Source organism: Halichoerus grypus, chromosome 7, assembly GCF_964656455.1.
Source record: "Halichoerus grypus chromosome 7, mHalGry1.hap1.1, whole genome shotgun sequence".
NCBI classification, from domain to species: Eukaryota; Metazoa; Chordata; class Mammalia; order Carnivora; family Phocidae; genus Halichoerus; species Halichoerus grypus.
This window is the reverse complement of record NC_135718.1, coordinates 6,403,697-6,423,065: the sequence shown is the minus strand read 5'-3', so window position 1 is coordinate 6,423,065 and position 19,369 is coordinate 6,403,697. Positions and strand designations below refer to the sequence as shown.

Genomic DNA, 19,369 nt, shown 5'->3' with positions numbered 1-19,369 from the left:
AGCACGGGGATGAAAGGCACAGCACACACAATACAGTCAACGCTCTTGTAACGGCGGCGTATGGTACCAGCTGGGAGCGACGCTTGTGAGCGCAGCTCACGTACGCAGCGGTCGGAGCCCTGTGTTGTGCACCCGAGACTAATGTCGCATTCTGTGTCAGCTGTCCTTCAATAAAAAAAAAAAGTAAAACACAGGTGAATGTAAGTGCAAACTGTGTGAGGCCAACTGTAATTTGATACCATTTATGTAAATTGAAAAACACGGCATATTATATACTCATCGGATATATATCTATGTGAAGATATTGAAAAGGTTCTATAGAAAAATTAATACCAACCTTTAAAAGTGATTGTATCTGAGGTAGTCACAGTGACTTTGTCTGGACTGCTTTGTTTTTCCTTTTTTTTTTTTTTCCCAAAAGGAAACTGTGCATGTCACGTATCTGAGATTTAAATAGGCACATAGAAGAACATGGAGATAACAATGGGTTGTTTCTGTGTCGTGTAGTGCAAATGTGGTGAGTTCTAGATTATTTTCACTCTTGTGTGTTTTAAACATCTTAAGAACTCATGACAACAAAAAGGAAAATAATTTCAACCTTTGGGCCAAAGAAAAAAAACACAAGGGGAAGTGTAGGTGATTTTAAAAATATAAATATTGAGAACAGTACAAATCAGAACCAGTGAGCATGGATAATGCAGTGTTTGGAGGGAAATTCCTAGACTCCTGTGCTTAGTTGATAATGTATGCATAAAATAGTGAAGTATGAACAGAAATGAAGTAAGGGTCTAAGAAGCTAGAGAAATAAACCTAAGGATGAAGCGAAATGATAAAGGAGAAAAGAATACATTAGAAAAATGAATAGCTATCACTTAGCAGAGACTCATTACACAGCAGGCTAATGATATTAGATATTTTCATGTAATGACCACGAAGCCCAGTGAGGCAGGTGCGCTGTCTGGCATGTGCTGGGGGGACTAAGGTAGCGCTTCTGTGGCTGAAGGGCGGGGACCAGGAGGCCGCATCACATATAAGCTCCCCGCCAGCTCCTGTGGGTGGGCTGGGGCTGCCGAGCAGCCAGAGAACGCTAAAAAAACACAGGCCAGGAAAGGACAAACCAGCATACAGACTCAAGAAACGGGGTTGAGGATTACTCAGGTGGCCTTCTAGAAAAAGGGAGTTGGATTCCTACTTCATTTTATACACCAACATCAATGGCAGATGGATCAAATATTTCAGTGTAAAAAAAAAAGATCATGAAAGAATGAGACAAAAACTTTTGTATTCTTTGTGCAGGCAGGCCTTTCTAAAAGGACAATGAGATGGCAGAGGAGACAAAAAGACAGTTTATGAAAAAGGAAAAAAAAAACCCACAAACGGATCTTAAACCTTTGAAAAGATGTTCTGCATCATTTATGGGAAGAGAAATGTAGATGCCATTTATTTTTTTTTACCCATCATATGAACAAAGACAAGCGAACTCTGAACACCGTGTCGGTGGGAGAGCTGGGGAGTAGAAGTCAGCAGGACTCCTTTCCAGGCTGTTCCACCTAATCAGATCAGCTTTTGGACAGCCATCGTGGTCCCGGGACGTCACCCCACAGACATCCTCTCCACGGCCCCGAGGTCCCTGGGCAAGGACATACCTGTTTGATGCAGCAAATGACTGGATACAACCCACGTGGCCCTCAGTAAGGGACAGGTTAAATAATTTATGGGATGGCTCCACAACGAACACGAAGTAGCCAAAAGAACGAGGTGGACCCCCCGTATCACCGATTGGGCATAACCAGAGTGCCAGAGACTCCAGGGTGGGCTGCATTTGAGTTCCGAACAAGAATCCAAGAGGAAACAAGATTGCCAGCAAGCCAGCAGGTGCTTAAGGCGGGTGTTGGGCAGACGGTGTTTCATTGTACTCTTTTCTCCAATTTTGCATGTTCAAAAATTTCCAAATTTTCGATAATCTCTCTCTCCAGAGAGAGACAAAGTGGAAATGAGGCTTTAGCCTGTATTCCAAGTTGTAGTTTACAAAAGCCTAGGAACCATGCTTGCTTCTGGCAAAAGAAGCCTGGTGGCAGAGGTGGGAGGGAGACCAATTGTTTCCTAAGTAACCCTCTGTTCTGTTGGAATGTGTAATTATGGGCACACATGACCTATTACAAAACATAAAGGGTAAAATAGGCACCATTTTTTCACGTACAGCTTACGTGCTTCTCGTAACTTTCTAAATGAGTGGAAAACAAACACCCCTTAGAATACTGTTATCATTTGAATGGCTTCCCTCTGCAGTTCCTTCTCTCCAGAGAGATACAGGGGCTTCCACAGGTAATAAGTGTTTTTAGAGACATCACACGGGTTTGTCACATGAATAACTGGTATAGGATATAGAAACCAAAGAAATTTCAGTTAAGATTCCTGGAAGTACTGGGCAGGTGGCAGGGGGAGGTCAGCAGGAGTCCAAGACCTTGGTGGCTACATTTCAGATTTACAGGAGGAAGGGACTCAAAGTTTTATGAACTCATGACTCATGGAGTGTGGTGGCCCCAGGGGAATAATCGATACTGTGACAAGGCTTCTTTTTTACTACTTAAAATTCACATCCATTCAGCATATTCCCCTCACATCTATGTTCAAGGTACGACTGGACGTGGGTGTGCCTGGAGATGCGTGACCCGGTCTGTGCCTCCGGACATGGGGCAGAACATGCATCAGGGTAACCCCGGGCCGAGGCAGCAGGTGAGCGTGGAGGCTTGTGGGGGGACTGCGGAAAAGGTCAGACAGGAGGCAGTCTTGGACAGCATCTGGGCAAAAGGAGAAAATTTGGAAGCAGCGAGCAGGCACGGGCGGGGGGCCGGCGGGTGGTGTTGGGTGGGGGACATTTTCCAGCACTTGTGCTCAACGATTAGCTTTTGGGTTGCCTGCCATAATGAAGGCTTTTAGAAAGATCAGTTTCGTCGTATTTCATCTCACTTCCTTGGGAGAACATCTTGACAAATGGATTTCCTCTTCTCATTACTCACTGGCATTTCTGATGAGAAAGGACCTAAATCATCAGATTTCCAGACCCTGTGAGCGCTGGTTTAAATACCGGACACCCACACAGGCCAGAAGGGTACAAGTCCTTATTCATTCGAGTGCTGAGTTCATTCTGTTGAAGAGGACTTGGAGAGTCAGGGCTCAGCCTCCGAGTCCAAATTAATTTGTTTGGCTCACATCTATATCCTAAAGCATTTGGGAACGGGTAGCTGTTGTTTTCCAATCACAGCCAGGGAGGTGGGGGGATGGAATTGTTCAGCACCCCCTCTGTGGGGCTGGGGAGGGCGGGGAGTTTGGGGCTCCTTGAAACAGACCTTTCTCCCCCCCGCCTCCCCAGGCCACTGAAGCAAAGTTGGGCCGCTCTGGAACCTTCTCTGTCAGCAGAGACTGTACAAGATGAGCTGGTGTCGTTTTACAAAACATGGTTTGTAGTATGTTCCGCAGACACAGACAAGGTGTTGATGGGGAGAAATGTCCTGTCAGAAACACGGAACCAAACCTCTCCACCTCTGCAGAAAATGCACGCAGCCTTCTTCGTATTCAAAATGCAGCTCCAGGACCGCTCTGGTTCCGAACAAGGCCTGGCTCCAGGAGAGATCAGTTAGGACAAGAAGAACCGGAGCAGGCTTGCACACGTTGCAAGCAAAAGAAAAGAGAAATGTAGGATTCTCTTGTTACAGACGGAAGCCTCTACAGGACGCCAGAAGGTCCTGGTATGGCTGTAGGAAATGGGGGCAAAGATGAGTCCAACACGGCTGAGGGGGTCAGTGGTGTGAACTATGCTAACCATGACCGTCTTCAACCCAAACAGCCTCTGCCTCCCTCCTCTCTAGCCACCCATCTGTCGCAGACTGCAGGCAGCAAACGTGGCTTTCCCACCTCTGGGAGCCTTCCTACACAAGCTGTTTGGCCTCACTGTGCCTTGTTCCATCCTCTGTAAAATGGGGCCAAGCGGGAACCATCAGCTCCCAGGCCCTGGGAGATGGTCAGAAATGCTTGGCTCAGGAATATCAGCCATGTAATTGGTGTTCAATAAATGTTTGCTATTTTACAGCAATTTAAAATAGAAATAGAAAGCTCCTTATACCAGAATGAGTAAAATAACACATTCAGACACATACATGCACACAGAAATACACTTCTACACTATTTGGTTATAAGAATAAAAATAGAAATGAATCCTGTCATTGCCGTTTGGATGACATTTCTGCCGTGCGGACAAGCAGTGCCAGAAATAGGGCTGGCAAATATTCTCATGGGCCTACCAGCTCTTTTAGGAAAAGACTTTGATTCAGCAAAAATCAGTCTTAAGATATGGATCCAATTGTCCTTTTTTGGTTCTTACTTTCCTAAAAAAGCTAATCTGACTGGAAAAACAATCTCAGCCAGTGAGTTCAGTATTATAATTCACTGATAAGAGTGCATGGAGGAAAAGACTTCCTGGCATTTTCCAGGAAACTAAGGGCTTAAAAAAATAAACAAAGACGGCTCTAAGCCAAATATGCCCACACATCAGCATGTATCGTTCAAATGGCATTTTATGGAGCAGACCTCAAAATCAAATACAGATAAATGCTAAGAGAGCGACACCTGCATGAAGTTTTCACTCTGTAGAAGAATGGCCCGGCTACGAATTGAAGGTGCCTCTTAGGCTCCCTTTAGAATCCTGGCACATTTCAGTTTGACAGCAGAAAATTGCATTTCAATCTGCTGCTACTTAACACAGCCCTCTCTAGACATAATTTTCTGTGAGCAGAAATCTCTTTTCTTTTTGGGCAGAATTATCTATTTCTTAGATGTGACATTGAACACATTTTTACTTAAACTTTAAGTGAATTCATTAAGCCAATTAATCAGAATAAACTACATAAAGGAATTCAGGTGGATATGTCCTAGCAATCTAATGAAAAATCCCAAGAGTCTGTCCCTATCTGGCCCTCTTCTCTTCTAGGCGCAAAAATATACACACTGATGTTTAGCAGTTGAGAATATGAGTGGTCCTCATATCTTCCAGTCTTTTGAGGGTCACACCTCATTGTTGAATTCAGGCTTAGTGGCTTGAGGCCCTCTCTTATGTGACAGGAAGATGCTCTGTCTGTGTCCAAACTCTTGTCAGTTTCCCCGAGTGGCGTCTGCGTACTGGGCTGCTGCCGGCTCCTTCCCTGGACTCCTCCTCCCAACTATGGTTCGGATCCTCTCCTGGCATCTCAGACCTGACTCTGCAGGGTGCTGTCCTCTTCCTGGACAGCTTCTCCTTCCTTCTCCAGCCTACCTGGGACTGGCTCGAGGCCACTGTGGTGATGGTCTGCATGCTTCCCTGAAAGTTTGAGCATGTCATAGGGGACCAGCACACAGATGTTTCCCCTCCAGGGGTCCCTAGCTCACCCAGTGTTTCTAGGGCCTCCCTCCCTCCTGGAAGTCAGGTCAGTTGACTTCATGAACAAAGTCTGTGGTCAAGAAAGTGATCTTCTTGGATCAGTTCAAGATGGGTGAGATTATAGAGAGATGGTAGAAAGTTCATCGATGATGATGGAACAGTTCTCTGTCCTGAACATGGTGTTACATGAATCTGTACACAGAGGAAAACTGCAAAAAACCACACACACACACACACAAATGCAGTTTAGAAAAAGGAAAAACTGAGTAAGGTCTGTAGTCTAGTTAATAGTGTGTGCCAAATGTTAATTTCTTGGTTTTGGGATCGTACTATGGCTATGTCACCATTGGAGGGCTCAAGAAACTATGTACTATTTTTACAAGTTCTTGTGAGTCTACAATCATTTCCAAATAAACTTTAAAAAAGCAAAAAAAAAAAAAAAAAAAAAGTGATCTTCTTGCTGGATTCTGTGTAGCTCTTCAACTGCCAGGTGCCCATCCCTCCTCTCCTGGGCCCTGGTGTCAGGCTGGAGCCTGCCGCCTCAAGTGGCTTCTTCCCAAGAAGATCCTTTCAGACTTCTGCTCAAGACCCACACTTGCTAGGTGCTGCATCTTCTCCCCTTAGTACACATTATTCTATTTTTAAAAAATGACCATAATGGTAGAAATGACCCTTTTTGGGGGGGTGGGTACAAAGGTGAATGATTTTTAATACTTTTGTAGTCAGAGAAAAACAACATAGAGTATCTTAAGAACAACCACCTCCAGAAGGGCTCTCAAAGCCTTCTGGGATCCATGCACAGATTTCCTTTCTTTCCTCTTCACTTCCTGCCAGACCCTGAGATGAACTACCTGGCAGCAGGATGCACAGAAAAAGGCACCTGGTGCTTCCAAAGTGGCCAAAGTGGCCTGAAAGAGGCAAACGTCTGCTGATTGGTCTGAACCTTGCCCCCCACACCCCCAAGTGCGTGTTCCCTCAGACAGAGTCGATGCCACAGAGTGTGGCATTCTGTGATGCTCCCTGCTGACACAAGCACACAATTGTAGGTGGTCACATGCCTCTGTGACCCCCCGTCCTCCTTCCACTATCCTGTTCCTAAGCCCGCCTTCTGCCTCTCATGCTCTGGGGGAACTTGGGAGGAGTCAACTAACAGCCAGATGAACACACTGCATTAAGTTTCCTCTAAAATGTTGGCAGGATGAAAAGGAAACAAAAGTTTGTTTCCTTGATCGAGGCTGAGGAATTGGGTTGAGAAGCTTGCGTTCCAAGGGTCATTTCATCGCGAAGGAAATGGTACCCAGGAAGGGGACATCTGTGGACAAGAGAGGGACCGGATTCAAGCGTCCTCGATTTGTATAAATCAAATAGAACACTTGATGGAAAGATCAAATGTTTTCTATAAAGAACTAACTTTTAACCTTTCAATGTGAGGTATGTATCATGTCTACGATAACGTTTTCCTTCTGGAAGGTTTGGATGGTAAGTCTGGACGAATGAAGCATGGCTAGCCACGTAGCTGTGTGTTTGTCAGGTTGTGGGGGGCAGGGCATGGGGACTCGAAAGTGCACGATGTCCATGGATTCAATCTATGCTGCCAAGTAAGAGCCACCTCCAAATATTCGCCATACCTGCATGGAATTAATTTCAGTCCTCTATGTGCGATGGGAGAGAAAGCGCGAGCCTAATCTGTATCATATGTCTCGGAAAAGCTCCAGACAGACACCAGCCTGGAGTGAGAAATGTGGATTTTTCAGTTCCTAATGTTTAAAGGGTAACATTTCCTTCGTTTCATAAAACAGAATGAAGGCCTTTTTTGGGGGCTGTTTTTGAAGGAAATCTTGAGGGAGTGACTTCTGTAGGCATTCGCTGCTGTCAGGAAAAAAAGATACTAGCAAGTGAAAATATTTTGCCTCAGATCCCATAGTCTGTTAAAGACAGTCCCAATCTGACATGGTGCATAGGCGAGTTGCTTAAAGAGAGACATCAGAAGCCCCAGCACGGGGGATCCATAGGGAAGAGGATGGCAGGCTCTGCGGATATCTGAAATTTGCATGCAAAGTATTGAGTACTGGTGCATTTTCTGAGGTTCATAGCTTTCATCAGATTCTCGAGTAAGTCCATCACCCAGAAAAGTTTAGGACATGCCCACTGCCTTCCCCCATTGTAAATCCAAGACAGGCTAGAAAAACAATTGTAAAAGAACTCTCAACAGCCAGTAAAATAAACAGAAGAAACTAGAGGTAGATCTTGACTGATATTGAAATGGAAGGGGACTTTGCAAACACAAAGAAAATGGGAGAATTCACACAAAAGGTGAATAAATTTAATATGTAAAACTGGAATTCCTTTTATACCCCAAAATATCATAAATAAAATTAAAAGGTAAATTAGGGAAATGTTTACAATAAATTACTGGAAAAGGGTAAATGCTCTTAATAAGAAAATGAACTCTTACAAATTGGGAAGAACAACTCTCTCTCAAATAGAAAAACGTAGGCCAAAGGTAGGAACAATTCATAGAACAAATACAGTTAATAGCAGCTATATGCTGGAGCTGGCTGGTACTAGCTCATGTCGGCCAATTCTCTACTCCTTGTTTAGTGACATTACATTGATAGCCTGAAATTGGCCATGGTGGGAGTTTTTACAGCAGAGAAATCACTGACTAATCAAGGCTTTTTTTGTTTTGTTTTGTTTTTTTGATGGCCAATTTAATGTTACACCATTGGTTAGTAGATATATAAAGAGCAGTTCAAGTGTACCATTAATCAGAGAAATAAAAAAAGAAATGAGCTCTGGACAAGATGGAATAAGCACTCTTCAACCTATACCTCCTGCAAATTACAACAAAAAAGTCTGGAGCAAATCCATGAAGCAACAGAGACTCTGAAAGTTGGAGAAAAATAAATGGACTGGCTGTGGACCTCAGAACTCAAGGAACTTTCCAATAGTGAATTCTTATTTTTGTTTCTGCCATTTTTATATCTTGGCCTGTGCTCTGGAGAGGCTCCCAGTCTGGAAATGCCAATGGCTCCAGAGCCAAAGGAGACCAAGGAAAGCCTTCCGTCTGCAGCCAACAGATGGGGAACAGTGTGCCTCAGTAAGGAGAAACATCTTGGCCATACCTGACCTTACTCCAGTTCCAGGTGGGTACCAGAAAAAGCCATCCCCTCCGCCCCCAACTGGTCACCACATCCTGGAGATGGCAGATCCCTGCTTCCCAATCCTGCTTACAGTAACAGGCCACATCTCTTCCCTGGAACAGAGACTGTGGGCTGAACTTTTTGGTGGATTCCTCATCGCCACAGAGGCCAGAAGGAAATGGAACAACATTTTTCAAATGTTGAAAGAACAGTCAACCCAGAATTCTATATCCAGGGAAAATATCCTTCAGGAACAAAGGTGAAATAGACATCTTTGGATGAAGGAGAACCAAAAGAACTTGTCACCAGTGGACCTGCTTTAACAGAATAGCTAATGTTTCTCAGGCAGAAAGGAAATGATAACAAAAAGAAACTCAGAATATCAGGAATGGAAGATGAGAAAGGGTGGATATGTGAGTAGATGTAGCAGACCACTCTTAAGTTTTAAGACTTGATTTTAAACACGTCTTGCTTCATGGTTGAAAGCAAAATTATAGCATCTGAAGTGGTTCTCAATGCACATAAAGGTATCACTTAAGACATCTATGTGATAAAGGGGGAAGAATAAAGAGATCTCAAAGGTGGTAATGTTTTTACATTCCACTTGAATTGATAACGTACTGATACTAGTAGACTGTGATAAATTACGCGCATACGGTGTAATCTTTAGAGCAGGAGTTTTTCAGTCACGTGATTTTGTCCACCTGGGGCATCTGGCAATGCTCGGAGACATGGTTCCATGTGCAACTGCCATCTAGTTGGTAGAAACCAAGATGCTGCTAAACATTCTACAATGCACAGGACAGTCCCATATAACAAGGCGTTATCCAGCCCCAAATGCTGACAATGCTGAGGTTGAGAAACCCTGCCCTATGGCAAACTATACAAAGACGTATCTCAAAACCACTATAGGTTAATCAACAGGGAATTCCAAAAAATGTTCAACTAACCTATAGGAATTCAGGAAAGAGGAGCACAATAAACAAAAATCAGAGGGAACAAACAATATTAAAATGGTAGACAAATTCTAACACACCATTTTAATTGCATTAAAAGTAAATGATCTAAACACACCTATTAAAAGACAGTGATTGACAGAATGGATGACCCAGCTACAAGTGGTCTCCGAGAAACTCATTTTCAATATGATGACACAGGTAAGGTAAGAGTAGAAAGGTGGGAAAAGACACACCTTACAAACACGAATCAAAAGAAAACTGAAGTGGATATATGAGTACGAGATAAAGTATACTTCAGAACAAAGATAATTACCAGAACTAAAGAGGGCTAGGACATAATGATAAAAGGGTCCATTCACCAAGAAAACGCAACAATCTCAACTCTGTGTACCACAAACACCAGAGCTTCAAAATACATGAAGGAAAAACTGATGGACTGAAAAGAGACACATTCATTGTTGAAAACATCAACATCCTCTTTGAGTAAGTGATGGAACTGCTAGACAGAAAAAATGAGATTTTTTTAAATATCAAATTGGCAAAGCTTTGAAATGGTAATACTTAAAACTAGCAAAGTCATGAAGAGACAGATGCTCTGTAATAATGTGGAAACCTAAATATACATAGGAGTCCTGAAAAAATATTTAATTTATATATTAAGAGGCTTAAAAGGGTTACAGCACTTTTCAACCGAATACTTTCACTTTTAGGAGTATCTCCTAAGGGAATAATTAAAGTGTTCCAAAATTTATCCGTCTAGACCTTCACAACAGAGCTATTTATAATAGCAGAAATTAGAGACGTCCATACTTGCCCACTAATTGGCAAGTGCTTAAAAATGTATTCTACATAGATATATAGTGCTATTGTTAAAGTGACATGTTTAAGAATTTTTAGTGCTGTGGTAAATAGGAATGATTTTAAGGCAAAAAAGTAGTATATAAAGTAATGTGCATACAGAATAATCTAAATTATGTTAAAAATACACATGCAATTCTTAAATACAAAAATTACTAGAAGTATGACAATGATAGCAGTGAAAAATTACCAGGGATTATTTCTCTGTGTTTTGCATGTGCTTATTTTTACTGCCTGCCCACCTTAAGTTTCTTATCGTGAAATGATGTCTTATTCATGGTCTAACAAATAGGAACTGTTAACTTCTGGAACAGCATAAAAATGAGATAGAGGATAGATACTGAGGATCCAATACTATGCCGCATCTGGTATGGAGACTCAATGGATGGTAAAATTCTTGTGAATAATTTTGAAAATGAAAAAAGGGTAAGAAAGTATGCCCACTAATATTCCTGAGGTGACCATCCTTTTTTGTTTTTAAAGATTTTATTTATTTATTTGAGAGAGAGAGAGAGTGCACACAAGTAGGGGCAGAGGGAGAGGGAGAAGCAGACTCCTTGCTGAGCAGGGAGCCCGATGCGGGGCTCGATCCCAGGACCCCGGGATCATGACCTGAGCCGAAGGCAGACGCTTCCCCGACTGAGCCACCCAGGCACCCCCTGAGGTGACCATTTTTATTGTCTGGGCCTCACTATTGGCTGTACCCCTATCATTCTCAAGAGTATCATGGATTAGGTGGTAAGTTGGGTGGGTGCCCTGGCTATTCCGAATGCAAAAATATTCCTGATAAAACACACCTATCGTGACTATACACCGAGCACTGTGCTAATGCTTTACTTGGCTTATCTCACTTAACCACCTGAAGAGCTGAGTTATCTGCATTGTACAGAGGCCACAGCAAGTGGACCAACTAGACGTCGGCAGGTGGCAGGGTCTGGACTTGAACGACATCCATCACATTAACTGCGGAGGGCATACCTGGGCCTGCCGGAGCGCAGGGTTGGCCGGCAGCGGTCTGGCGGGGACGAGGGGTGCGCGAGGAGCCTTCTGGAGGGGCGGGAGCACTCGCTGAGGTGAACCAGCCACAGGGGCATCATGGGCTTGGAGGGGCCCACTGATGTCAACGTTCTGACACGGGGGCCACCTCCTGGTATTGTCCTGCAGGGGCAGAGCAAAAACCAGTGTCGTGGGTCTTACGACTCCTCAAGGGGGCGGTGCTGACTCGTCGTGCATTTCCACGAGGGGGAGTCTATCCTTATTCGTTTAAACTTCACAGCTGGAGCAGGAACACCCTTCCAACCCAATCTGGAATAGCGGGATTGGTTTCTATGGGAATTTTAAAAACTGGTTTAATTCATCAACAAATAGGCACAGGGCACCTGGGCAAGTGCCAAAGAGTATGATGACACAGACCAGATCTTAAGGAAAGGATGGAGGAGTTGTGAACTGAGGCGGAGGGTGATGCCCTCCAGGCTCAGTGAGAACCAAGGAAACCCCTGGCAAGGAGGATGGAGACTTCTGGAAGCCAGCCGAGATGAGGGGCCTGAACCTGGAGGGTCACCTCCTACACGGTGCCCCTGCTTTTAGGGCAGATCAGAACAGATGCCTCATGCCCCCGACCCTCCCTCTTTTCTTCCTTTCTCTCTTTCTAAAAACAGCTTTATTGAGGTTCCATGGACAGATGGCTAATTGCACATACTGAAACTGGACGAAGTGGAAAATTTTGACATGTGTCCACACCAATGAAACCATCGCAATAAGTAAGATAATGAACACATATCCACTGTCACCCTTCCCTCCCACTCCACTCCTCCTTGCCTCCCCTTCCTTGCAACTACTGATCTGCTTTTTGTCACTATAGTTTGCATTTTCTAGAATTACATATAAATGGAATCATAGAGTATGGACTTTTTTTTTTTTTTTTTTGGTCTGGCTTCTTTTACTTGGCATAATTATCTTGAGATTCATCCATGATGTTGTATATATTAATAGTTCATTCTCTCTTATTGCTGAATAGCATTCCATTGTGTAAATATACCAAAGTTTGTTTATCCTTTTACCTGTTGATGGAAATTTGGGTCATTTCCCATTTTTTGGCTCTTCGAAATAAAGCTGCATTTTTGGCTCTCATAAATAAATCTAGCTGTTCTTGTATATAGCTCCACCTTTGGGGCTGAGAGGTGGTAAAGCTTGTTAGGAATCCAATCCTCTATACTTTTTATATCAAGGGTGATAAAATAGTTTATGGTTTAGTAAATATGTGAATAGTCATTTTTAAAATCATTTGTCGCTTCTTGAGACCAATACTGTCTCTGTTACAAGCTGGACCCTTGTTGAATGAGTCCAATATTCAAAAATTCTCATGCATATAGCAGAAACACTTGATGAGGAAAACTAAATATTGGAGTGGACTCTGGGGATAATTCACGAGGAAGCAGGAAAGTTTAGAGCCAGGAGGGAGCCAGCAGGTACTTTGGGTTAAGGATCTGGCTCTTTGAAACCATAGGGTAGGGTAGACAGAGCTTCCGCAACCCAGAGCTGGAGCAAAAGGGACCCATGCATGGGCTCAGTGTAACTCTGAGAAATGCACTGGGGATACAGGGCCAAAGAAGATGATCCAAAACTTGCTGGTGGCATCTGAAACCATAGTAGGGGCCCAGAGCCAGGAACCTGCTTGGGAGGCAGACCCAGTGGGCCTCCTGGGAATTTGGTCTGTCTGGGTGCTTGGAGGGATCATGGCCCACCATGTACCACATGCCACATCACACAGGGGACACTGCCCCACCTGGATTTAGTAGAGCTTCCATGGGGCAGAGTGGGCCTCCTCCCAGCCCCCGACCATCCTTCACAAAGTGGGTGGACTCTGCATTTCAGGGATCTATTCCTACTATGAACAATCTATTCCTACTCGAGCTCTTGTTGAAAAACCTGTGTCGCAACGTGCACACGAACTTCTCACATTTGTCGACAACTTACCTTCGACATATTGGAATGTGACGGCTTCCTCATCAGGCCTTTGCTGAGGTGGCTGAGGTGAGCCTGACCAGGGTGGGAGCCGCGGGACGGCCTCGAAGGGCGCACACACCTGCAACACAATCCCGTCACACGTAAACAAGCGCACTTCCCCTCTGGCTGACTTCACTTTTTCTGTTTTGTTCACAATCACGCTCAAAAAATAATTGACTTATTTTAACTCAGTATGGTAAACATGCAAAGGAAAAATTATCTAACATTCTTACGGGATTAAAAATAAATATTGATTCTCCCCTCCGCCCCCCCCCCCGCCAGAGCCACTATTCTGTGAAATTAGTTCTTGCAATCCACAGACATGTGGGTCTGAGGCACCTGGGAGACGTTTTGTAGAAAGCTGGTATTTCAGCAAGAACGTCTTTGAATCTATTTGGATCAAAAGCTAGCCCATCTGATGAAACTATTTTAACATCCCACGTCTTGTAAAAATTACTAATAGAAGGGTGGGAACAAATCCATCAGTGGGACCCATCAGCACCCTGCTTATTTATGTAATAAGCAGCAAACAGTTTGAAGGGAAAGGAAGGAGGCAGCTGGTCTGGCAGAGATTTTAAAAAACCAGAACAACCGTTTTACTATCTAAAAAGCCGACCTCTTTCTTTGCTAAGGAAAATGAAGCGAGAAGCAGTTGGCTGTGCATTCTTTCAAATGCCACTTCTGCAGAAATGACCCAAACCCAGGGTACCTTAGCTTTTCAATGGTGTTTTTTTTATCTGTAAACAGCAGGTGTATTAATGTCTTCCTTTTGAGATAAACTGCAAATCCAGCAGCAAGAAGACACAGGATGGTCACCAGAATTCCTATGGTTAGACCTTGGTGATCTGAAACAGAAACGCATTTTGCTCAGGCAAAGAGGCGGTTATGATGAAATACGGGACGTATCAGATCATGACATTTACGGCAACGCGAGCTTTGAAGGAAGGAACAGAGATGGAATGAGTGAATCCCCAAATGATGTACTGATAAATTAGTCGTACTTCAAAGGTCATGCCTGAGGTTCAGTCTGTGTCGCCGTCATGCACTTCTGACAACTCTTGATAAACAGGAACGTCGTCCATCAGGTGGGACCGTAGCCCTGACCACATGCGGCCCCCAGTCCCCCCGACCGCCCCGCGGGGGCGGTGGTCACAGAGGGTGGCAGGAGGCTGGCACGTCCCCGGACTGTGACCTCTCTAGCCCCCACCACAAATATGCTCCTCCCTGCGTCCTCCTCCTCTCATTCTTTAGCGCTGCGATCTGTGTTTGTTTTGTTTTTTTGTATTTTTTTTAGCCCAAGAATTTACTTCTGGACATCGTCAAAATAGAAGGTGAGAAAAAGACCCAACAAAACTCATAGCTAAAAGGAAAGGCCCACAGGTTTGGTTTTGTTAGATTTCGCTCTGTTTGTTAGGTTAGGGACTCAAAATACAAGCTTTGGGGGGCAAACCCCGTTCTCTGGGAGGGTGCTGTTTATTTTCTCCAGAGGAACATCCCCTTTTCTGTGATTTGCTCCCATTTTATTCAGTACAAGGACACTGAGACTCCCTCAAGTGTGTGGAAAAGAAGGGAAAATCAAAACTTCAGGCTGGTTTCTGACCACAGAAAGAGTCCCGGAGAGGATTCTGCCAGGCTGGAGAGGAGCTAGATATGCAACCCCCATGGCTCGGCGGAGTCCTCGAGAGCACAGATGTGAGTTCGTGGATCTCTTTTTCCCTGCCAGCAACAAGCAGGATGTGCCGCCCCTAGCAGGAGGGCCACAGTCCCCTCAGGCTGCTGGGGGTGGCTGTGCAGGTCCCGCCCCCCCCAGGCCTCCCCCCCGCCATCGCTGGCCACGATGCTCAGCAGGCTGCCCGCCAGGCCAGGGCGGCAGCGCTCCTGCTCTGGGAAGGAACGCCTCACACCCTCTCTGTTTCTGGACTTCGTCCCCAACTGACAAGTCCTATCCGGGATGTGTCTCAGCCTAAGTAAGACAATCAACATATGACAGTCGTGATTCCCTTGTTAGTGTTACTGGAAAAGCCCCGCTTCTGGGTTCCCGGCCAAAATGTCATTCTTTTCAGCCGGGGGCTCTGGCTAGAGCTCTGTTGTGTCTTAACACAGCTAACGAAAAAAGTGAGCAGCACGCGGCCTGAACCACAATTTCTAGTTCCTCGCAATCAATCCATAAGTCTTAAGCCGATCAATGTATCCAATCGGACATTACCTAGGCCTCCAGAATGAACTTGGCTGCACCTCCCGGGCCACTTGCCTTCATCCGTTGCAGGACATGCCATCAAGCTGCTCGAGCCAGCAAACCGGGGTCCCTTGGTCCCCTCATGCGGTGCAAACACCGTGTCCTGTGCAGCTCCCCACGTTGGCCCACCTCCCCGAGTCCCACTGTCACCCCGCCCCTGGTGGCGTTTTGCTGGGCCACGCTGGGCCTGCTCTGTGTCTCTGGGGGCACAGTGGCCGGCACGTGGCAGGTGCTCGAGAAGTCATGGTCAGGCTGGCGGGCGGTGGGGGCAGGGAGGCCCGGACCCGGCTCCCCACGCCTGCCGCTTCGGCGTGCGTTTCAATGTCCTTTCATGCAGTAATGGCAGCTCGTTTTCATTGCTGTAACGATTCTTACCTGCTACGGTGAAGAACTGGCAACTGCGGATCCCCTGGCTTCTGTGAAGCCCCCACAGCTGAGTACCACGGCTGGTACCAGCGCGTACTGGCCAATCCCCTCCAACCCCTCGGGCGCCATCCAGCTGACTCGATGCGGGGGGCATGGGTGGCGGTGCCCCTGTCCGAGCAGAAGCTAGAATCCTGCTGGTTGTGCCCGGCACACGCTTCACGCCGTCCCCGAGCGTTAACCGCAGGGCAGCAGGGACGCCGTGCTCAGGGCGCGGACGCCGGCGAGGAAAGGGGACACGGGGTCGGCCCTTGTCTTCCTAACCCCGGAAGGAACGCTCACTAGACAGCAAGACTTTCTGGTCCTTTTTGTACTTGCTGTGGGGCCTGGACCCGAGGGAGGGGTCGCCCCGAGTCTCTGAGAGCGACGCTGAGACCCGTCCCTATTTAAGTGGAGGGATGATCGGGAACTCACGACACTGTTTCTACAGATGTGCCCGCGGGGCAGGTCCCCCCCCCCCCCCAGCTCTGCCCTCACTGCCTGGCCCCGCAGAGCAGTGTTATGTCTGTTGTCTTGGAGACGTGGTGACCCACTGCACGTCACAGCAGGACGTGAGACATGTGACGTCCTCCGTAGCAGCATGAGCCACCGTCTGGGCATCTGCGCATCGTGGGGCTCAGGTGAGCACTGAGGTGTCAGCACAAGTGAGCTCGGCGCTGGCCCCCTGCACCTTTTTGATGTGTTTCTTTCCCTTTACAAGGGACATCCTTCAGACTTGCCCCTTCACTGCCTGACAAGTGCTCAGATAAAACAGCAATGCACCAGGAGACCATTCCTCCAGGTCGTCCGGGGAGAAAAGAAGGGGGGTCAAGCACAGCTGCTATAAGGAGTCTTTTTAGGGGGAGATGGACTTGGTCTCAATCTTAGCTGTGTGACTTCGGGTAAGTTACTTACCCTCCCTGAGCCCCAGGTCCTTTATACGTAAAGAAGGAAGAATAATAGTGACTTGGGAGTTAGGCAAGGATCTGATGAGATCATGCAGAAGGAACGCCCAGCATGGTGATTGCACAGGACAACTGCTCAGTAAACAGAAGCGGTTGCTTTTACCACTGCTGCTGCTGGGACCATTCACCTGGACTTGGAGGACGTGTCTCCCTAGTAAGGGTTTTAGGAGACATTCGGCGTCACACCTCTTGGTCCCCAGGGCACCGAGGCTGGGCTTTACAAAGTCCTTTCACCCCTCACCGAAGTTCATACCCATTTGGCAGTCCGCTGTTGAAATGACCTTAGCTGAGCAAAGCGTCGCAGGTGAAGAAGGGACAGAGTCAGCCTCTCAGCCAGAGCAGAGCGAGGAGTCTCGGCAGAGGTCAGGACGGGACAGTGGCTGGAAACGGGCCTCGGGTGGTGTCAGGCCCTCGTGGGGGTGCACTAGGGTTCCCACTGGGGGGGGTACACCTGCATCCCCTTGGCAGCTGGTGAGCCCTCCGTCTTGCTTGGAAGGACCGTGCCTGATTACCCACGGCCCCCCAGTTGCTCAGCGCCCACTCCCGGGGATGCGCTGTCCCCACGCACCTGCTCGCCGGACAGGGCCGCTGTCTGTGCTTCCCCCGAAGCCAAACTTGTCACAGAAGGGAGGTGCCCAGTGGGCCTCACAGTGGCAGTTCTTCCGGTTGTTACACACCTGTCCGGGCCACAGGGGAGGGGGACATCGAGAGAGAGACGCAGCATTAGAGCCCACCCTCCATGTGGGGCGGCAGTAAATCTTTGAGCTCTAATTGGCTGCCAGACCGAAGCAAAGGCCCTGTGGTCAGCGTCCCCGTCAGTGCTGACGCCGCCAGATACAGACAGGCCAGTGTGAGCGTAAACCCGAAACACAGCACCACACAGGTGGGACTGAGCCTGAGGCTGCAAATGTAACGTAATCTGCCTGGCAGCAGCTGTTAAGGGAGTGATGGAGATTTTGGGGGGTCTTCCACTGCCTCCCACCCCTTTCTTTCTCCGTCAATTACTGTGTCCTCTTTTTCAAGTCAGGATTCCTCCCCCCGACCCCCACCTGCCATCTGACCACAATGAGAAGCCCTCTCGATGGTGAGGAGCGACCCGGCTTCAGGGCTGTGGAATCGGAGCCCTCGGCCATCACGGGCCTGACAACCTCTGGGCGCAGCCCTGCCTCCTGCAGACATGAAGCTCGGAGAGGCTGGCTGACCTGCTCCCGACATCACATGCCTGAGACGCCCGCCTCCCTCGGGCAGGCCCCCAGTGGCCCTTCCTTGGCTCCCAGCCCTGCACGCTGGCCACGACCTACCAAACCCTGGTGTCCTGGTGACAGGAAAGGGTGCTGAGAAAGCAGGAGGATGGGCTTCGTTCTGGGGGGGCCCTGAGCGAGGAGCCTAGCTTGGAGACGAGAGCCCTCCAGGGAGGGGCCAGCTCGGCTCACCTGGTTAGCAAGGGTGACCGAAGGAGGCTGCTCCCCAGCCTGAGTCGGCTGTTAGACTCGCTGTTACTATCTATGGAACTTACGGAGCTCCTGCATGAACCAGTGGAATATGAGCACGAAAACAAGAGGACATTATCTCTCTGAAAATTGGGGGGCATGCTTTGGGAACACTGGATATGGGCAAGTCGCTAAAAAGAACTTCTGACCCATTTGGAATGGGTGGGATGCCTGTGAATGACCAGGAAGAGCTGCACAAACCAGGAAGGATTCTGTACTCGGGTTGCTTCTGAGGGTCCGAGTTTCTCTTCCACTTAAAGAAGCAAACTATACATCGTAGATGATGCGCTTTGCGTGGTTTATATAAGGAAGTCAGAGCAGAGCTACGGTCAGGACACCCCCCCCAGAGGCCTCAGCCCTGCATCTGAATATTGCCGGGTGGGGCCAAATACATATTTTATATTTTAAAGCAAAAATAAAATGTTTAGAGTAGATGTCTCATTTGTGATGTTTTCCTGCTTTCACTGATTTTTTTTTTTTTTTGATGATTCAACCATCAAAAGCCCCAATTGCCTAAAATAAGACCGACAGTCCAGATAACCTGTGACAAGCTGGAAAGTATATTCCCCGAAAGCTGAAGCCACGCGGCGCTGATTACCGAGTGGCACAAGCTGCGCCGAAGCTGAGTGTCTTGCCTGTTTCTCGGAGGCGCTGTGGCTGACGTACCACCCGCCAGGCACCTGCCAGGGTTTGGCTCTGTGCGGCCCACACCGTTTGGCACGGTCTCCAATGCAAACCGGAGTCATGCGCCCTTGTGGCCGTTGGCAGCAGAGAGACTGCAGCCCCGCCACCCCTTTTGGAGGCACTGCTGGTGAGCCTGGTCTGACTCGGGGAAGGCCTGTGGTCAAGTGACTCGTCACCAAGTCACGGCAGCTGTTCTGCCTACCCAGACAATGT

At 47.2% G+C, this 19,369-nt stretch overlaps 1 protein-coding gene and 1 long non-coding RNA gene across 4 annotated transcripts in view; one reads left to right on the top strand and one right to left on the bottom strand.

Annotated features, from left to right (window-relative positions):
• LOC118549341 (uncharacterized) overlaps positions 1-12,270 on the top strand; it is a 28,143-nt gene extending 15,873 nt beyond the window's left edge. Inside the window, exons 3-4 of one of the 2 annotated variants that reach the window (XR_013449563.1) lie at positions 2,636-2,736; positions 12,032-12,270. This is a non-coding gene — a long non-coding RNA (uncharacterized LOC118549341). Of the gene's footprint in view, positions 1-2,635; positions 2,737-3,373; positions 5,852-12,031 lie in introns of those variants that run through there. The other variant, XR_004924052.2, reaches the window with a different exon arrangement.
• ADAM12 (ADAM metallopeptidase domain 12) overlaps positions 1-19,369 on the bottom strand; it is a 345,968-nt gene that overhangs the window by 13,819 nt on the left and 312,780 nt on the right. Inside the window, exons 18-21 of one of the 2 annotated variants that reach the window (XM_036113627.2) lie at positions 17,551-17,659; positions 14,089-14,224; positions 13,350-13,458; positions 11,352-11,531 (exon numbers count right to left, since the gene is read on the bottom strand). In XM_036113627.2, coding sequence (XP_035969520.2) covers positions 11,352-11,531; positions 13,350-13,458; positions 14,089-14,224; positions 17,551-17,659 — 534 coding nt within the window. The remainder of the gene's footprint in view (positions 1-11,351; positions 11,532-13,349; positions 13,459-14,088; positions 14,225-17,550; positions 17,660-19,369) is intronic. The other variant, XM_078076981.1, reaches the window with a different exon arrangement.